Source organism: Coregonus lavaretus, assembly GCF_964263955.1.
Source record: "Coregonus lavaretus genome assembly, chromosome: 39".
NCBI lineage: Eukaryota > Metazoa > Chordata > Actinopteri > Salmoniformes > Salmonidae > Coregonus > Coregonus lavaretus.
Genome location: NC_140026.1, coordinates 1,973,866 through 1,992,513, shown reverse-complemented (window position 1 = coordinate 1,992,513; position 18,648 = coordinate 1,973,866). Strand labels below are relative to the sequence as shown.

Below are 18,648 nucleotides of genomic sequence, written 5' to 3'. Positions count from 1 at the left end.
ATATCTTATAGTATCCTAGTAGCTAGCTAGTTGATGAACCCTTTGTTGGTCTACGTTAGTAACATATCTTATAGTATCCTAGTAGCTGGCTAGTTGATGAACCCTTTGTTGGTCTACGTTAGTAACATATCTTATAGTATCCTAGTAGCTAGCTAGTTGATGAACCCTTTGTTGGTCTACGTTAGTAACATATCTTATAGTATCCTAGTAGCTAGCTAGTTGATGAACCCTTTGTTGGTCTACGTTAGTAACATATCTTTTGGTATCCTAGTAGCTAGCTAGTTGATGAACCCTTTGTTGGTCTACGTTAGTAACATATCTTATAGTATCCTAGTAGCTAGCTAGTTGATGAACCCTTTGTTGGTCTACGTTAGTAACATATCTTTTAGTATCCTAGTAGCTAGCTAGTTGATGAACCCTTTGTTGGTCTACGTTAGTAACATATCTTATAGTATCCTAGTAGCTAGCTAGTTGATGAACCCTTTGTTGGTCTACGTTAGTAACATATCTTATAGTATCCTAGTAGCTAGCTAGTTGATGAACCCTTTGTTGGTCTACGTTAGTAACATATCTTATAGTATCCTAGTAGCTAGCTAGTTGATGAACCCTTTGTTGGTCTACGTTAGTAACATATCTTATAGTATCCTAGTAGCTAGCTAGTTGATGAACCCTTTGTTGGTCTACGTTAGTAACATATCTTATAGTATCCTAGTAGCTAGCTAGTTGATGAACCCTTTGTTGGTCTCCGTTAGTAACATATCTTATAGTATCCTAGTAGCTAGCTAGTTGATGAACCCTTTGTTGGTCTACGTTAGTAACATATCTTATAGTATCCTAGTAGCTAGCTAGTTGATGAACCCTTTGTTGGTCTACGTTAGTAACATATCTTATAGTATCCTAGTAGCTAGCTAGTTGATGAACCCTTTGTTGGTCTACGTTAGTAACATATCTTATAGTATCCTAGTAGCTAGCTAGTTGATGAACCCTTTGTTGGTCTACGTTAGTAACATATATTTTAGTATCCTAGTAGCTAGCTAGTTGATGAACCCTTTGTTGGTCTACGTTAGTAACATATCTTATAGTATCCTAGTAGCTAGCTAGTTGATGAACCCTTTGTTGGTCTCCGTTAGTAACATATCTTATAGTATCCTAGTAGCTAGCTAGTTGATGAACCCTTTGTTGGTCTACGTTAGTAACATATCTTATAGTATCCTAGTAGCTAGCTAGTTGATGAACCCTTTGTCGGTCTACGTTAGTAACATATCTTATAGTATCCTAGTAGCTAGCTAGTTGATGAACCCTTTGTTGGTCTACGTTAGTAACATATCTTTTAGTATCCTAGTAGCTAGCTAGTTGATGAACCCTTTGTTGGTCTACGTTAGTAACATATCTTATAGTATCCTAGTAGCTAGCTAGTTGATGAACCCTTTGTTGGTCTACGTTAGTAACATATCTTATAGTATCCTAGTAGCTAGCTAGTTGATGAACCCTTTGTTGGTCTACGTTAGTAACATATCTTATAGTATCCTAGTAGCTAGCTAGTTGATGAACCCTTTGTTGGTCTACGTTAGTAACATATCTTATAGTATCCTAGTAGCTAGCTAGTTGATGAACCCTTTGTCGGTCTACGTTAGTAACATATCTTATAGTATCCTAGTAGCTAGCTAGTTGATGAACCCTTTGTTGGTCTACGTTAGTAACATATCTTTTAGTATCCTAGTAGCTAGCTAGTTGATGAACCCTTTGTTGGTCTACGTTAGTAACATATCTTATAGTATCCTAGTAGCTAGCTAGTTGATGAACCCTTTGTTGGTCTACGTTAGTAACATATCTTATAGTATCCTAGTAGCTAGCTAGTTGATGAACCCTTTGTTGGTCTACGTTAGTAACATATCTTATAGTATCCTAGTAGCTAGCTAGTTGATGAACCCTTTGTTGGTCTACGTTAGTAACATATCTTATAGTATCCTAGTAGCTAGCTAGTTGATGAACCCTTTGTTGGTCTACGTTAGTAACATATCTTATAGTATCCTAGTAGCTAGCTAGTTGATGAACCCTTTGTTGGTCTACGTTAGTAACATATCTTATAGTATCCTAGTAGCTAGCTAGTTGATGAACCCTTTGTTGGTCTACGTTAGTAACATATCTTATAGTATCCTAGTAGCTAGCTAGTTGATGAACCCTTTGTTGGTCTACGTTAGTAACATATCTTATAGTATCCTAGTAGCTAGCTAGTTGATGAACCCTTTGTTGGTCTACATTAGTAACATATCTTATAGTATCCTAGTAGCTAGCTAGTTGATGAACCCTTTGTCGGTCTATATTAGTAACATATCTTATCCATTGATAATTATAAAAATTGTAAAAACCACTGATGTACTCACAAAGTAGCTGTTGAAGCTGTCGCTAAACTCAAACATGCTGGCCCTGGTCTGGTCAAACATGCTGGCTCTGGTCTGGTCAAACATGCTGGCTCTGGTCTGGTCAGAGAGGGACCTTGGTACAGCATAGCTCTCCTGGGAACCTGTGCCTGTAATAGACACAAAGGAGATGATTGTGGACTACAGGAAAAAGAGGACAGAGCACGCCCCCGTTCTCATCGACGGGGCTGTAGTGGAGCAGGTTGAGAGCTTCAAGTTCCTTGGTGTCCACATCACCAACAAACGGAACATGGTCCAAACACACCAAGACAGTTGTGAAGAGGGCACGACAAAGCCTATTTCCCCCTCAGGAGACTGAAAAGATTTGGCATGGGTCCTCAGATCCTCAAAAAGATATACTGCTGCACCATCGAGAGCATCCTGACTGGTTGCATCACTGCCTGGTATGGCAACTGCTCGGCATCCGACCGCAAGGCACTACAGAGGGTAGTGCGTACGACCCAGTACATCACTGGGGCCAAGCTTCCTGCCATCGAGGACCTCTATACCAGGCGGTGTCATAGGGAAGGCCCTAAAAGTTGTCAAAGACTAAACCCCCCTAGTCATAGACTGTTCTCTCTGATACCGCACGGCAAGCGGTACCGGAGCGCCAAGTCTAGGTCCAAAAGGCTTCTTAACAGCTTCTACTCCCAAGCCATAAGACTCCTGAACAGCTAATCATGGCTACCCGGACTATTTGCATTCCCCCCCCCCCCCCCCCCTCTTTTACGCTGCTGCTACTCTCTGTTTATTATCTATGCATAGTCACTTTACCTCTACCCACATGTACATATTACCTCAATTACATCGACTAACTGGTGCCCTCTCACATTGACTCTGTACCGGTACCCCCTGTATATAGCCTCCCTACTGTTATTTTACTGCTGCTCTTTAATTATTTGCTATTTGTCTATTTTTTACTTCAGTTTCTTTAGTAAATACATTCTTAAAACTTATTTTTCTTAAAACTGCATTGTTGGTTAAGGGCTTGCAAGTAAGCATTTCACTGTCAAATACAATTTGATTTGATTTGACATATCAGACATAACAAGATCGAGATCTCTCACCTGTGTGTGTGTGTGTGTGTGTGTGTGTTAGGTTTTAATAGCAGGAACTGGGTTACAGAGATTTCCCGCCCAAACCCACTCCCTTTTCCCGGGATAAATAACTGCGAGAAACCGGTAAATTATAATAAATTATTTATATGAACAGCATGACTTGAAATGGAACTATATGAGATGTCTAAATCTGGCTTCTCTCTATGGCCTTCTCTGTTCTGCTATCTGCATGATCAATCATCAACGTCAGAGATACTATATAATTTATAATGAATGATAAGATGGTCTTGTTTCATCAACACCAGAGATACTGTATATAATGATAAGATGGTCTTGTTTCATCACCACCAGTGATACTGTATATAATGAATGATAAGATGGTCTTGTTTCATCAACGCCAGAGATACTGCATATAATGATAAGATGGTCTTGTTTCCACCCTAACAATGGGAGTCGTTGTCCCAAAGGCGGGAAGGCAGGCGGTCTGTTTATCAGTCTGCTTATTGGTCTGCTTATCGTGGACCAATTTTGATGGGAGTAAACCCTCTCGCTTCACCTCTTTCTCTCTGTCAACGCTCAGGGTGGGGACAGACAGTGCATCTCATATGGAGCGCAGTTTCACAATGCATGCATCATCTCATCACCTGGTAAGTATTTTTCTTGTGACAGGTACATTTGCTACAGTCACATTAGGACTAATATGAACTGAAATTAAGACTGAATGGGTGTCTTATTAACATCTCTCCATCTGGCTTTCGGGGGGGTCAATCTATTTTTTTTATCGTAAAGAAACAAATGGTTTTATTGCAGCTGCAGAGTTTTAAAAACAACCTTGAGTATCGTTGCAGTCGTTCTCCCGCTCCATCAATTCCATCCGAAATAGATCATCCTGTTCGAGACTGATATTTATATATATACAGTACCAGTCAAAAGTTTGGACACACCTACTCATTCAAGGGTTTTTCTTTATTATTTTTTACTATTTTCTACATTGTAGAATAATAGTGAAGACATCAAAACTACGAAATAACACATATGGAATCATGTAGTAACCAAAAAAGTGTTAAACAAATCAAAATATATTTTATATTTGAGATTCTTCAAATAGCCACCCTTTGCTTTGATGACAGCTTTGCAACACTCTTGGCATTCTCTCAACCAGCTTCATGAGGTAGTCACCTGGAATGCATTTCAATTAACAGGTGTGCCTTCTTAAAAGTTAATTTGTGGAATTTCTTTCCTTCTTAATGCGTTTGAGCCAATCAATTGTGTTGTGACAAGGTAGGTTGGGTATACAGAAGATAACCCTATTTGTAAAAGACCAAGTCCACATTATGGCAAGAACAGCTCAAATAAGCAAAGAGAAATGACAGTCCATCATTACTTTAAGACATGAAGGTCAGTCAATCTGGAAAATTTCCACACCTTTGAATGTTTCTTCAAGTGCAGTCGCAAAAACCATCAAGCGCTATGATGAAACTGGCTCTCATGAGGACCGCCACAGGAATGGAAGACCCAGAGTTACCTCTGCTGCAGAGGATAAGTTCATTAGAGTTAACTGCACCTCAGATTGCAGCCCAAATAAATACTTCACAAAGTTCAAGTCACAGACACATCTCAACATCAACTGTTCAGAGGGGACTGTGTGAATCAGGCCTTCATGGTCGAATTCCTGCAAAGAAACCACTACTAAGGGACACCAATAAGAAGAAGAGACTTGCTTGGGCCAAGAAACACGAGCAATGGACATTAGACCGGTGGAAATGTGTCCTTTGGTCTGAAGTCCAAATTGGAGATTTTTGGTTCCAACCGCCGTGTCTTTGTGAGACGCGGTGTGGGTGAACGGATGATCTCCGCATGTGTGGTTCCCACCGTAAAGCATGGAGGAGGAGGTGTGATGGTGTGGGGGTGCTTTGCTGGTGACACTGTCAGTGATTTATTTAGAATTCAAGGGACACTCAATCAGCATGGCTACCACAGCATTCTGCAGCGATACGCCATCCCATCTGGTTTGGGTTTAGTGGGACTATCATTTGTTTTTTAACAGGACAATGACCCAACACACCTCCAGGCTGTGTAAGGGCTATTTTACCAAGAAGGAGAGTGATGGAGTGCTGCATCAGATGACCTGGCCTCCACAATCCCCTGACCTCAACCCAATTGAGATGGTTTGGGATGAGTCGGACGGCAGAGTGAAGGAAAAGCAGCCAACAAGTGCTCAGCATATGTGGGAACTCTTTCAAGACTGTTGGAAAAGCATTCCAGGTGAAGCTGGTTGAGAGAATGCCAAGAGTGTGCAAAGCTGTCAGCAAGGCAAAGGGGTGGCTACTTTGAAGAATCTCAAATATTAAATATATTTTGATTTGTTTAACACTTTTTTGGTTACTACATGATTCCATATGTGTTATTTCATAGTTTTGTTGTCTTCACTACTATTCTACAATGTAGAAAATAGTAAAAATAAAGAAAAACCCTTGAATGAGTAGGTGTGTCCAAACTTTTGACTGGTACTGTGTATACATACAGTGCCTTCAGAAAGTATTCACACCCCTTAACTTTTTCCACATTTTGTATACCCCATAATGCCGCTACCTAGGGCGGCAGGTAGCTTAGTGGTTAAGAGCGTTGTGCCAGTAACCGAAAGGTCGCTGGTTCTAATCCCCGAGCCGACTAGGTGAAAAATCTGTCGATGTGCCCTTGAGCAAGGCACTTAACCCTAATTGCTCTTGTAAGTCGCTCTGGATAAGAGCGTCTGCTAAATGACCAATTATTTTTATTAATTATTTATAATGTCAGCGTAATTATGTTTTTTTTTAATTTTTTTAACAAATTAATTCAAAATGAAAAGCTGAAATGTCTTGAGTCAATAAGTATTGGCAAACCTAAATAAGAGCAGGAGTAATAATGTGCTTAACAAGTCACATAATAAGTTGCATGGACTCACTCTGTGTGCAATAATAGTGTTTAACATGATTTTTGAATGACTACCTCATCTCTGTACCCAACACATACAATTATCTGTAAGGTCCCTCAGTCGAGCAGTGAATTTCAAACACAGATTCAACCACAAAGACCAGGGAGGTTTTCCAATGCCTTGCAAAGAAGGGCACCGATTGGTAGATGGGTAAAAAATAAACAGACATTGAATATTCCTTTGAGCATGGTGAAGTTATTAATTACACTTTGGATGGTGTATCAATACTGGAGCTGTCCCCGACAAAAATAATATTGGTCAACCAAGAGTCATCTGTTCAATCAATTGGTCAACATTTTTTAAAATGTATTTTTCCATATTTAGACACATCCTATGTTTGAATAAAATCAACTATGTGTAGGTTACTGAGCTTGTCTGATGCTTTAAGCACTGCGATTAAAAATTATACAAACAGATTAAGATAAGATTAAGAAAAAAAATTAAGACAAATTATTAAAGAGGGAGCCAGAGATCAATATAGCCTAACCAGAAGGGGGTGGGGGGCTGTTCCCGACCCTCCTCCTCCCGCTGCCAGCTGCTGCTGTTCTTCACAGATTCTGCCATTAGGCTCCTAAAGTTGCCGGCTACCTTTTCCATTTGAAGTGCCAAGTTGATTCAGATTCTGCCATTAGGCTCCTAAAGTTGCCGGCTACCTTTTCCATTTGAAGTGCCAAGTTGATTCAGATTCTGCCATTAGGCTCCTAAAGTTGCCGGCTACCTTTTCCATTTGAAGTGCCAAGTTGATTCAGATTCTGCCATTAGGCTCCTAAAGTTGCCTTTTCCATTTGAAGTGCCAAGTTGATTCAGATTCTGCCATTAGGCTCCTAAAGTTGCCGGCTACCTTTTCCATTTGAAGTGCCAAGTTGATTCAGATTCTGCCATTAGGCTCCTGAAGTTGCCGGCTACCGTTTCCATTTGAAGTGCCAAGTTGATTCAGATTCTGCCATTAGGCTCCTAAAGTTGCCTTTTCCATTTGAAGTGCCAAGTTGATTCAGATTCTGCCATTAGGCTCCTAAAGTTGCCGGCTACCTTTTCCATTTGAAGTGCCAAGTTGATTCAGATTCTGCCATTAGGCTCCTGAAGTTGCCGGCTACCTTTTCCATTTGAAGTGCCAAGTTGATTCAGATTCTGCCATTAGGCTCCTAAAGTTGCCTTTTCCATTTGAAGTGCCAAGTTGATTCAGATTCTGCCATTAGGCTCCTAAAGTTGCCGGCTACCTTTTCCATTTGAAGTGCCAAGTTGATTCAGATTCTGCCATTAGGCTCCTAAAGTTGCCTTTTCCATTTGAAGTGCCAAGTTGATTCAGATTCTGCCATTAGGCTCCTAAAGTTGCCTTTTCCATTTGAAGTGCCAAGTTGATTCAGATTCTGCCATTAGACTCCTGAAGTTGCCGGCTACCTTTTCCATTTGAAGTGCCAAGTTGATTCAGATTCTGCCATTAGGCTCCTAAAGTTGCCTTTTCCATTTGAAGTGCCAAGTTGATTCAGATTCTGCCATTAGGCTCCTGAAGTTGCCGGCTACCTTTTCCATTTGAAGTGCCAAGTTGATTCAGATTCTGCCATTAGGCTCCTAAAGTTGCCGGCTACCTTTTCCATTTGAAGTGCCAAGTTGATTCAGATTCTGCCATTAGGCTCCTGAAGTTGCCGGCTACCTTTTCCATTTGAAGTGCCAAGTTGATTCAGATTCTGCCATTAGGCTCCTAAAGTTGCCTTTTCCATTTGAAGTGCCAAGTTGATTCAGATTCTGCCATTAGGCTCCTGAAGTTGCCGGCTACCTTTTCCATTTGAAGTGCCAAGTTGATTCAGATTCTGCCATTAGGCTCCTAAAGTTGCCGGCTACCTTTTCCATTTGAAGTGCCAAGTTGATTCAGATTCTGCCATTAGGCTCCTAAAGTTGCCTTTTCCATTTGAAGTGCCAAGTTGATTCAGATTCTGCCATTAGGCTCCTAAAGTTGCCGGCTACCTTTTCCATTTGAAGTGCCAAGTTGATTCAGATTCTGCCATTAGGCTCCTAAAGTTGCCTTTTCCATTTGAAGTGCCAAGTTGATTCAGATTCTGCCATTAGGCTCCTAAAGTTGCCTTTTCCATTTGAAGTGCCAAGTTGATTCAGATTCTTCCATTAGGCTCCTAAAGTTGCCTTTTCCATTTGAAGTGCCAAGTTGATTCAGATTCTGCCATTAGGCTCCTGAAGTTGCCTTTTCCATTCGAAGTGCCAAGTTGATTCAGATTCTGCCATTAGGCTCCTGAAGTTGCCGGCTACCTTTTCCATTTAAAGTGCCAAGTTGATTCAGATTCTGCCATTAGGCTCCTAAAGTTGCCTTTTCCATTTGAAGTGCCAAGTTGATTCAGATTCTGCCATTAGGCTCCTAAAGTTGCCTTTTCCATTTGAAGTGCCAAGTTGATTCAGATTCTGCCATTAGGCTCCTGAAGTTGCCGGCTACCTTTTCCATTTGAAGTGCCAAGTTGATTCAGATTCTGCCATTAGGCTCCTAAAGTTGCCTTTTCCATTTGAAGTGCCAAGTTGATTCAGATTCTGCCATTAGGCTCCTAAAGTTGCCTTTTCCATTTGAAGTGCCAAGTTGATTCAGATTCTGCCATTAGGCTCCTAAAGTTGCCTTTTCCATTTGAAGTGCCAAGTTGATTCAGATTCTGCCATTAGGCTCCTGAAGTTGCCTTTTCCATTTGAAGTGCCAAGTTGATTCAGATTCTGCCATTAGGCTCCTAAAGTTGCCTTTTCCATTTGAAGTGCCAAGTTGATTCAGATTCTGCCATTAGGCTCCTAAAGTTGCCTTTTCCATTTGAAGTGCCAAGTTGATTCAGATTCTGCCATTAGGCTCCTAAAGTTGCCTTTTCCATTTGAAGTGCCAAGTTGATTCAGATTCTGCCATTAGGCTCCTAAAGTTGCCTTTTCCATTTGAAGTGCCAAGTTGATTCAGATTCTGCCATTAGGCTCCTAAAGTTGCCGGCTAAGTTGCCAAGTTGTCGTACCATTTCTACTGATCTGCTGATCTGCGTGCCAATTATGATTTTCATATGCACATTTTCGTGGAACAGTTTAATTTAATTTATAATAAAGTCTCATCTCAAAATCAATGTCATGTGGTTAATCAAAATTCCATCTAAATGAAAATTATACAAATCTAAAAGTATCTTCTATTGCCAATATGTAAAAATAGCCTACATAAACCAACAAAATAAAAACATTGCAGCCCGTAGGTAGAAAATATTCGGATAAAAATAAATATCCTATAAATCACATTGGCTACGCATGGCCTGTCTGCAACGAACTTGCAACATTGTATCAACTATCAACTGGGTCCAGCCCAACGAACTTGAAACATTGTATCAACTATTAACTGGGTCCAGCCCAACGAACTTGAAACATTGTATCAACTATCAACTGGGTCCAGCCCAACGAATTTAAAACATTGTATCAAGTATTAACTGGGTCCAGCCCAACGAACTTGAAACATTGTATCAACTATTAACTGGGTCCTGCCCAACGAACTTGAAACATTGTATCAACTATCATCTGGGTCCAGCCCAACGAACTTGAAACATTGTATCAACTGGGTCCAGCCCAAGGCTTGTGCTAGAAAACTTGCAACATTGTATCAAATATTCTGGGCCCTCAGAGTTTCCTGTCAGTGAGCTCTAGACAGACTGACACAGCTGGAGGCTATTTGCACAAGGGATAAGAAGTAATCATGGTAGGCCTATTTTATGAAATTTCCACCGGATCAGAGCATTACATTTTTTCCCCCCTTTAATGCTGAGTGGTTATCGAAAGGGAGAGAGCTGGAAAGATTTTTCAAATAGGCTACGTTGCTATGGTGAGGAACTATTGTCATTCTCAATGGATGTAAAAAGCAGGTGTGAAAGTAGATTTCATTTCTTACTGGTATGGGACACCCAAGTGCGCGCACGCATTTTTGTTTATGCTACAAAAATTACAGGGTAGCCTACTCTGCGAACACCGACAAACAGATCAATAGAAAAACGATGTTGTCTGATCCATATATTAGGCCTAGGAGAAGGGGAGACAAATACAATATGACGTCCATCTAACCTGGAGGAGGAAATGATTGTTCAAAAACAAACAAAAGTGGCACTGACCCCAATGATAAAGACAGTGAATATACAGACTCACCGGGGATATGGCCAAATGTTCTCCACTAGTGCTAATAAGATAAATTCATTGAGCCTAACTGATAACTAAAAGATAGATTGGAGTCTTTTCATTGTCATCTCTTTACATCAATAGCCATTTGCTTTCCAAACAGATTTTCCGCGATTGTATTTTTAAATACTGCTTTTCACTGACAGTCATAACTCAACAATCATCTATTTTGAAAATGCGGGCCCTTACGACTGTAGTCTATGCCATTTAAAACAATCCACAGCTTTTTATTTTTTTTATTTTAAAAGAAGCTAATGATCCTCTGTGGCCAAACCATGCTTTCTGGTGTGGTAGCCTATTTTGAATGATTTGTATTTATTTCTGTATAGACAGGAGTAAGCTAATTAGGCTATATCATTTTGGCAATTTCATTCAATTTACTTTAGGAAAAGCTTATCTTGCCCTATCCTTATGGACACGCCACCTATACCGTTTAACGTAGCAGCAAACACAACCGGTCATGACGTTTTCATCTGATTGTCAAAAACAATCACGTAACGAAGGCGCTCCTGTAGGCTACCCGCGCACATTCATCAACTCACAAAATATTTTTCAGCATCCAAAGCCCAACACTGTGCACCTGCAATTTGATGACTGGAAAGAGACGTCTGTTACAAAACACTTAGCGAGTATTGTAATGACATTAGGCTTGTAGCTTGAATTGATGCGTCCACTGTTGTCCACGCCTCCGTCTCAGCCCCTCGTCTCCGCCTTGTCCAGGAGCGTCTCGGCCCCTCGTCTCCGCCTTGTCCAGGAGCGTCTCGGCCACTCGTCTCCGGCTTGTCCAGGAGCGTCTCGGCCACTCGTCTCCGGCTTGTCCAGGAGCGTCTCGGCCACTCGTCTCCGGCTTGTCCAGGAGCGTCTCGGCCATTCGTCTCCACCTTGTCCAGGAGCGTCTCCGGCTTGTCCAGGAGCGTCTCGGCCACTCGTCTCCGCCTTGTCCAGGAGCGTCTCGGCCACTCGTCTCCGCCTTGTCCAGGAGCGTCTCGGCCACTCGTCTCCGCCTTGTCCAGGAGCGTCTCGGCCACTCGTCTCCACCTTGTCCAGGAGCGTCTCGGCCACTCATCTCCGGCTTGTCCAGGAGCGTCTCGGCCCCTCGTCTCCGGCTTGTCCAGGAGCTACTCGGCCACTCGTCTCCGCCTTGTCCAGGAGCGTCTCTGCCCCTCGTCTCCGCCTTGTCCAGGAGCGTCTCGGCCACTCGTCTCCGCCTTGTCCAGGAGCGTCTCGGCCACTCGTCTCCGCCTTGTCCAGGAGCGTCTCGGCCACTCATCTCCGGCTTGTCCAGGAGCGTCTCGGCCACTCGTCTCCGCCTTGTCCAGGAGCGTCTCGGCCACTCGTCTCCGGCTTGTCCAGGAGCGTCTCGGCCACTCGTCTCCGGCTTGTCCAGGAGCGTCTCGGCCACTCGTCTCCGCCTTGTCCAGGAGCGTCTCGGCCACTCGTCTCCGGCTTGTCCAGGAGCGTCTCGGCGACTCGTCTCCGCCTTGTCCAGGAGCGTCTCGGCCACTCGTCTCCGCCTTGTCCAGGAGCGTCTCGGCCACTCGTCTCCAGCTTGTCCAGGAGCGTCTTGGCCACTCGTCTCCGGCTTGTCCAGGAGCGTCTCGGCCACTCGTCTCCGCCTTGTCCAGGAGCGTCTCGGCCACTCGTCTCCGCCTTGTCCAGGAGCGTCTCGGCCACTCATCTCCGCCTTGTCCAGGAGCGTCTCGGCCACTTGTCTCCGCCTTGTCCAGGAGCGTCTCGGCCACTTGTCTCCGCATTGTCCAGGAGCGTCTCGGCCACTCGTCTCCATATTGTCCAGGAGCGTCTCGGCCACTCGTCTCCGCCTTGTCCAGGAGCGTCTCGGCCACTCGTCTCCGCCTTGTCCAGGAGCGTCTCGGCCACTCGTCTCCGCCTTGTCCAGGGGCGTCTCGGCCACTCGTCTCCGCCTTGTCCAGGGGTGTCTCGGCCACTCGTCTCCGGCTTGTCCAGGAGCGTCTCGGCCACTCGTCTCCGGCTTGTCCAGGAGCGTCTCGGCCACTCGTCTCCGCCTTGTCCAGGAGCGTCTCGGCCACTCGTCTCCGCCTTGTCCAGGAGCGTCTCGGCCACTCGTCTCCGCCTTGTCCAGGGGCGTCTCGGCCACTCGTCTCCGCCTTGTCCAGGGGTGTCTCGGCCACTCGTCTCCAGCTTGTCCAGGAGCGTCTCGGCCACTCGTCTCCGGCTTGTCCAGGAGCGTCTCGGCCACTCGTCTCCGCCTTGTCCAGGAGCGTCTCGGCCACTCGTCTCCGCCTTGTCCAGGAGCGTCTCGGCCACTCGTCTCCAGCTTGTCCAGGAGCGTCTCGGCCACTCGTCTCCGCCTTGTCCAGGAGCGTCTCGGCCACTCGTCTCCGCCTTGTCCAGGAGCGTCTCGGCCACTCGTCTCCGGCTTGACAAAATGTAGACCTCACTGTTCTCTTCAAACCACAAAGCGCAAACCCAACACCTCTCATCACCCCGAGAACACCATCCCCACAGTGAAGCATGATGGTGGCAGCATCATGCTGTGGGGATGTTTTTCATCGGCAGGGACTGGGAAAATGGTCAGAATTGAAGGAATGATGGATGGCGCTAAATACAGGGAAATTCTGGAGGGAAACCTGTTTCAGTCTTCCAGAGATTTGAGACTGGGATGGAGGTTCACCTTCCAGTAGGACAATGACCCTAAGCATACTGCTAAAGCAACACTCGAGTGGTTTAAGGGGAAACATTGAAATGTCTTGGAATGGCCTAGTCAAAGCCCAGACCTCAATCTAATTGAGAATCTGTGGTATGACTTAAAGTTTGCTGTACACCAGCGGAACCCATCCAACTTGAAGGAGCTGGAGCAGTTTTGCCTTGAAGAATGGGCAAAAATACCAGTGGCTAGATGTGCCAAGCTTATAGAGACATACCCCAAGAGACTTGCAGCTGTAATTGCTGCAAAAGGTGGCTCTACAAAGTATTGACTTTGGGGGGGTGAATAGTTATGCACGCTCAAGTTTTCTGTTTTTTTGTCTTATTTCTTGTTTGTTTCACAATAAAAAAATATCTTCAAAGTGGTAGGCATGTTTTGTAAATCAAATGATACAAACACCCCCAAAAATCCATTTTAATTCCAGGATGTAAGGCAAAATGCCAAGGGGGGTGAATACTTTCACCAGCCGCTGTATATATGTCCTAGTCTACTTCTGTGTGTGTGTGTGTGTGTGTGTGTGTGTCTCACCTGTGTGTGTGTGTGTGTGTGTCTCACCTGTGTGTGTGTGTGTGTGTGTGTCTCACCTGTGTGTGTGTGTGTGTGTGTGTGTGTGTGTGTGTGTGTGTGTGTGTGTGTGTGTGTGTGTTCACCTGTGTGTGTGTGTGTGTGTGTGTGTGTGTGTGTGTGTGTGTGTGTGTGTGTGTGTGTGTCTCACCTGTGTGTGTGTGTGTGTGTGTGTGTGTGTGTGTGTCTCACCTGTGTGTGTGTGTGTGTGTGTGTGTGTGTGTGTGTGTGTGTGTCTCACCTGTGTGTGTATAGCCTGAGGTAGCTATAGTGTTACAACGAGGTGCTCTTCCTCCTCCTCCTCCTCCTCCCTGTCCTCCTCCTCCTCCACCTCTTCCTCCTCCATAGCTCCTCTCTGGTTCCGAAGCAGACCGGTGGAGTGAGGCCGACAGCGTGGCCAGAGAAGACACCTCGGCTGGGGCAGAGACCAGGGGCTTGGGGGGGCGTGGAGGAGGGGTGGAGGAATCACCCTGACCTGGTGTGGGTGAGCTGGGGGGGGGTGGATGGATAGTGAGAAAATTAAATATAAACTGAACAAATGAAACAATCAATAAAATCAATCACAAGGACATCATACTCACTAAATACATAAAAGATGAATTAACTACTTGTAAGTCGCTCTGGTTAAAATAGTTGAAACTGTACGTTTTTTTTTTTTTAGAAAACACTAAAAGTAGTCAAAACCAAACAATAAGAGCTTACCCAGTGTTAGGAGTAGAGGAGGGTCCCTGGTAGGTTGCGTTGCTATTAGAATTAAAACTGTGGGATTTAGTGTTTATAGCGCCCCCTATGTTGAAGACCATGTCATTACAGATGGGAGGGAGAGACACAGCCTGCAGCTGGAGGGAGTGTTTTCTGGGGTGGGGGGAGGGGTGACCCCTTGCCCCGCTGTCCTGTGATTGGCTAAAAGGGTTGGTCTCTGTGGTGACGGCCCAGTGGCCGGTGCTGGTGTGGGGTTGAGGGGGGAGGCCTTTAGCGAGGGAGGAGGGTGAGGAAGAGGAGGAGGAGGAAGAGGGAGGAGGCCAGTGGGAGGAGGGGAGAGCGTTATCATTGTAGTCTGTTGTGTCAGAGGAGGTGGAGTGGTAGGAACCAACTGGAGGCCTGAAACAGAGAAATAAGCACAGACGGGGAGGACTATTATTCTGAAACACACTTTTATTTTGAAATGAAGTATTTCTGTAACAAGGAAGACAAGACATTATCAACATGTTGTTGGTAACTCTCTAATTAGAGGTGACTTGTGTGTGTGTGTGTGTGTGTGTGTGTGTGTGTGTGTGTGTGTGTGTGTGGGTCACAGGAGGCTGCTGAGGGGAGGACGGCTCATAATAATGGCTGGAACGGAGCAAATGGAATGGAATGGAATGGCATCAAACCAGGGTGTTTGATGTATTTGATACCATTCCACTGATTCCGCTCCAGCCATTACCATGAGCCTGTCCTCCCCAATTAAGGTGCCACCAACCGTCTGTCTGTGTGTGTGTGTGTGTGTGTGTCCGTATGTGTGTACCTGTGTGGCGTCTTGCTCTGGCAGTGTGACAGCCACAGGTAGTCTGTTCCGTCCTCCTGACTGCTAACTGATTCCTGGTGCCTCACCGGCTGGTAAGGGGGAGGGGCCATGATGGTGGTCGCCATGGAGATGGGGGCGTGGCCTGTGGTAACCGTGACTATAGGGGTTTGGGCGGCGACGGTGGATCTATCTGAAACAGTAAAAGATGGCTGGAGGTTTATAGAAACTACGTTTTCAACCCTTAGAGAATGACCCAGTCTCAACGTCAACAGTGAAGAGGCGACTCCGGGATGCTGACCTTCTAGGCAGAGTTGCAAAGAAAAAGCCATATCTCAGACTGCCCATCTTAATCTGTTCTTTTTATTTGCCAGTCTGAGATATGGCTTTTTCTTTGTAACTCTGCCTAGAAGATCAGCATCCCGGAGTCGCCTCTTCACTGTTGACGTTGAGACTGGTGTTTTGCGGGTACTATTTAATGAAGCTGTCAGTTGAGGACCTGTGAGGTGTCTGTTTCTCAAACTAGACACTCTAATGTATTTGTCCTCCTGCTCAGTTGTGCACCGGGGCCTCCCACTCCTCTTTCTATTCTGGTTAGAGCCAGTTTGCGCTGTTCTGTGAAGGGAGTAGTACACAGCGTTGTACGAGATCTTCAGTTTCTTGGCAATTTCTCGCATTGGAATAGCCTTCATTTCTCAGAACAAGAATAGAATGACAAGTTTCAGTTCTTTGTTTCTGGCCATTTTGAGCCTGTAATCGAACCCACAATTGCTGATGCTCCAGATACTCAACTAGTCTCAAGAAGGCCAGTTTTATTGCTTCTTTAATCAACACAACAGTTTTCAGCTGTGCTAACATAATTGCAAAAGGGTTTTCTAATGAACAATTAGCCTTTTAAAATGATAAACTTGGATTAGCAAACACAACGTGCCATTGGAACACAGGACTGATGGTTGCTGATAATGGGCCTCTGTACGCCTATGTAGATATTCCATTAAAAAATCAGCCGTTTCCAGCTACAGTAGCCATTTACAACATTAACAATGTCTGTTATTTTAATGGACAAAAAAATTGCTTTTCTTTAGAAAACTATGACATTTCTAAGTGACCCCAAACTTTTGAACGGTAGTGCATGTGTTCATGAATATGTGTGTTCATGAATATGTGTGATCATGAATATATGTGTTCATGAATATGTGTGTTCATGAATATGTGTGTTCATGAATATGTGTGATCATGAATATATGTGTTCATGAATATGTGTGATCATGAATATATGTGTTCATGAATATATGTGTTCATGAATATATGTGTTCATGAATATGTGTGATCATGAATATATGTGTTCATGAATATGTGTTCATGAATATATGTGTTCATGAATATATGTGTTCATGAATATGTGTGATCATGAATATATGTGTTCATGAATATGTGTGATCATGAATATATGTGTTCATGAATATATGTGTTCATGAATATATGTGTTCATGAATATGTGTGATCATGAATATATGTGTTCATGAATATGTGTGATCATGAATATATGTGTTCATGAATATATGTGTTCATTAATATGTGTGATCATGAATATATGTGTTCATGAATATATGTGTTCATGAATATATGTGTTCATGAATATGTGTGTTCATGAATATGTGTGATCATGAATATGTGTAATCATTAATATATCTGTTCATGAATATATGTGTTCATGAATATGTGTGATCATGAATATATGTGTTCATGAATATATGTGTTCATGAATATATGTGTTCATGAATATGTGTGATCATGAATATGTGTATTCATGAATATGTGTGTTCATGAATATATGTGTTCATGAATATATGTGTTCATGAATATGTGTGTTCATGAATATGTGTGTTCATGAATATGTGTATTCATGAATATGTGTGATCATGAATATATGTGTTCATGAATATGTGTGATCATGAATATATGTGTTCATGAATATGTGTGATTATGAATATATGTGTTCATGAATATGTGTGATGATGAATATGTGTGTTCATGAATATATGTGTTCATGAATATGTGTGTTCATGAATATGTGTGATCATGAATATGTGTGATCATGAATATATGTGTTCATGAATATATGTGTTCATGAATATGTGTGATCATGAATATATGTGTTCATGAATATATGTGTGATCATGAATATGTGTGATCATGAATATATGTGTTCATGAATATGTGTGATCATGAATATATGTGTTCATGAATATGTGTGATGATGAATATGTGTGTTCATGAATGTGTGATCATGAATATATGTGTTCATGAATATATGTGTTCATGAATATATGTGTTCATGAATATATGTGTATTCATGAATATGTGTGTTAATATGTGTGTTCATATGGTCATGAATACGAGTGTGTTTGTAAATGTGTGTGTACGTTCGTGTGTGTGTGTGTGTGTGTGTGTGTGTGTGTGTGTGTGTGTGTGTGTGTGTGTGTGTGTGTGTGTGTGTGTGTGTGTGTGTGTGTGTGTGTGTGTGTGTGTCATCATACCGTGGTCAGTAGGGTTGAATCCACACAGATCACAGATACACCTGATCCACGTGTTCATGTCTTCCTCACTGTCAGCCACCAGGTAGAAAACCCTCTCCACCGTCCGCACGTCAAACACATAGCTACTGTCCAGATCCTTCTTATTAAAGGTTAAGCCTGCATCCACCTAGGAGAGAGGGAGGGGGAGGGGGGAGAGAGAGAGAGAGAGGCGAGATAGGGGGAGAGAGAGAGAGAGGGGAGATGGGGGGAAGAGAGGGAGATAGGGGAGGGGGTGAGAGAGAGAGAGGCGAGATAGGGGGAGAGAGAGAGAGAGAGGGGAGATGGGGGGAAGAGAGGGAGAGAGGGAGAGAGGGAGAGGGGAGGGAGGAGGGAGGGAGAGAGGGGAGATGGGAGGGAGAGAGGGAGAGAGGGGGAGAGAGAGGGAGAGAGGGGGAGAGAGGGAGAGAGAGGGGAGATGGGAGGAAGAGAGGGAGAGAGGGGAGATGGGAGGGAGAGAGGGAGAGAGGGGAGATGGGAGGGAGAGAGGGAGAGAGGGGAGAGGGGGAGAGGGGGAGAGAGGGGAGATGGGAGGGAGGGGAGAGAGGGGAGAGAGGGCGAGATAGGGGAGAGGAGAGAGAGAGGAGAGGGGAGAGGGGGAGGGGAGAGAGGGAGAGAGGGGAGATGGGAGGGAGAGAGGGGGAGAGAGGGGAGATGGGAGGGAGAGAGGGAGAGAAGGAGATGGGA

The 18,648-nt window shown here is 44.0% G+C and overlaps 1 protein-coding gene across 1 annotated transcript in view; it reads right to left on the bottom strand.

The window, feature by feature from the left end:
- The window catches only part of LOC311112879 (GRB2-associated-binding protein 1-like), a 55,403-nt gene extending 37,338 nt beyond the window's left edge, over positions 1 to 18,065 (bottom strand). The window contains exons 1-5 of the mRNA XM_084156023.1: positions 17,926 to 18,065; positions 15,389 to 15,578; positions 14,584 to 14,982; positions 14,123 to 14,370; positions 2,385 to 2,530 (exon numbers count right to left, since the gene is read on the bottom strand). Coding sequence (XP_084012149.1) covers positions 2,385 to 2,530; positions 14,123 to 14,370; positions 14,584 to 14,982; positions 15,389 to 15,578; positions 17,926 to 17,983 — 1,041 coding nt within the window. The 5' untranslated portion in view covers positions 17,984 to 18,065. The remainder of the gene's footprint in view (positions 1 to 2,384; positions 2,531 to 14,122; positions 14,371 to 14,583; positions 14,983 to 15,388; positions 15,579 to 17,925) is intronic.
- Positions 18,066 to 18,648: the final 583 nt, after the last annotated feature.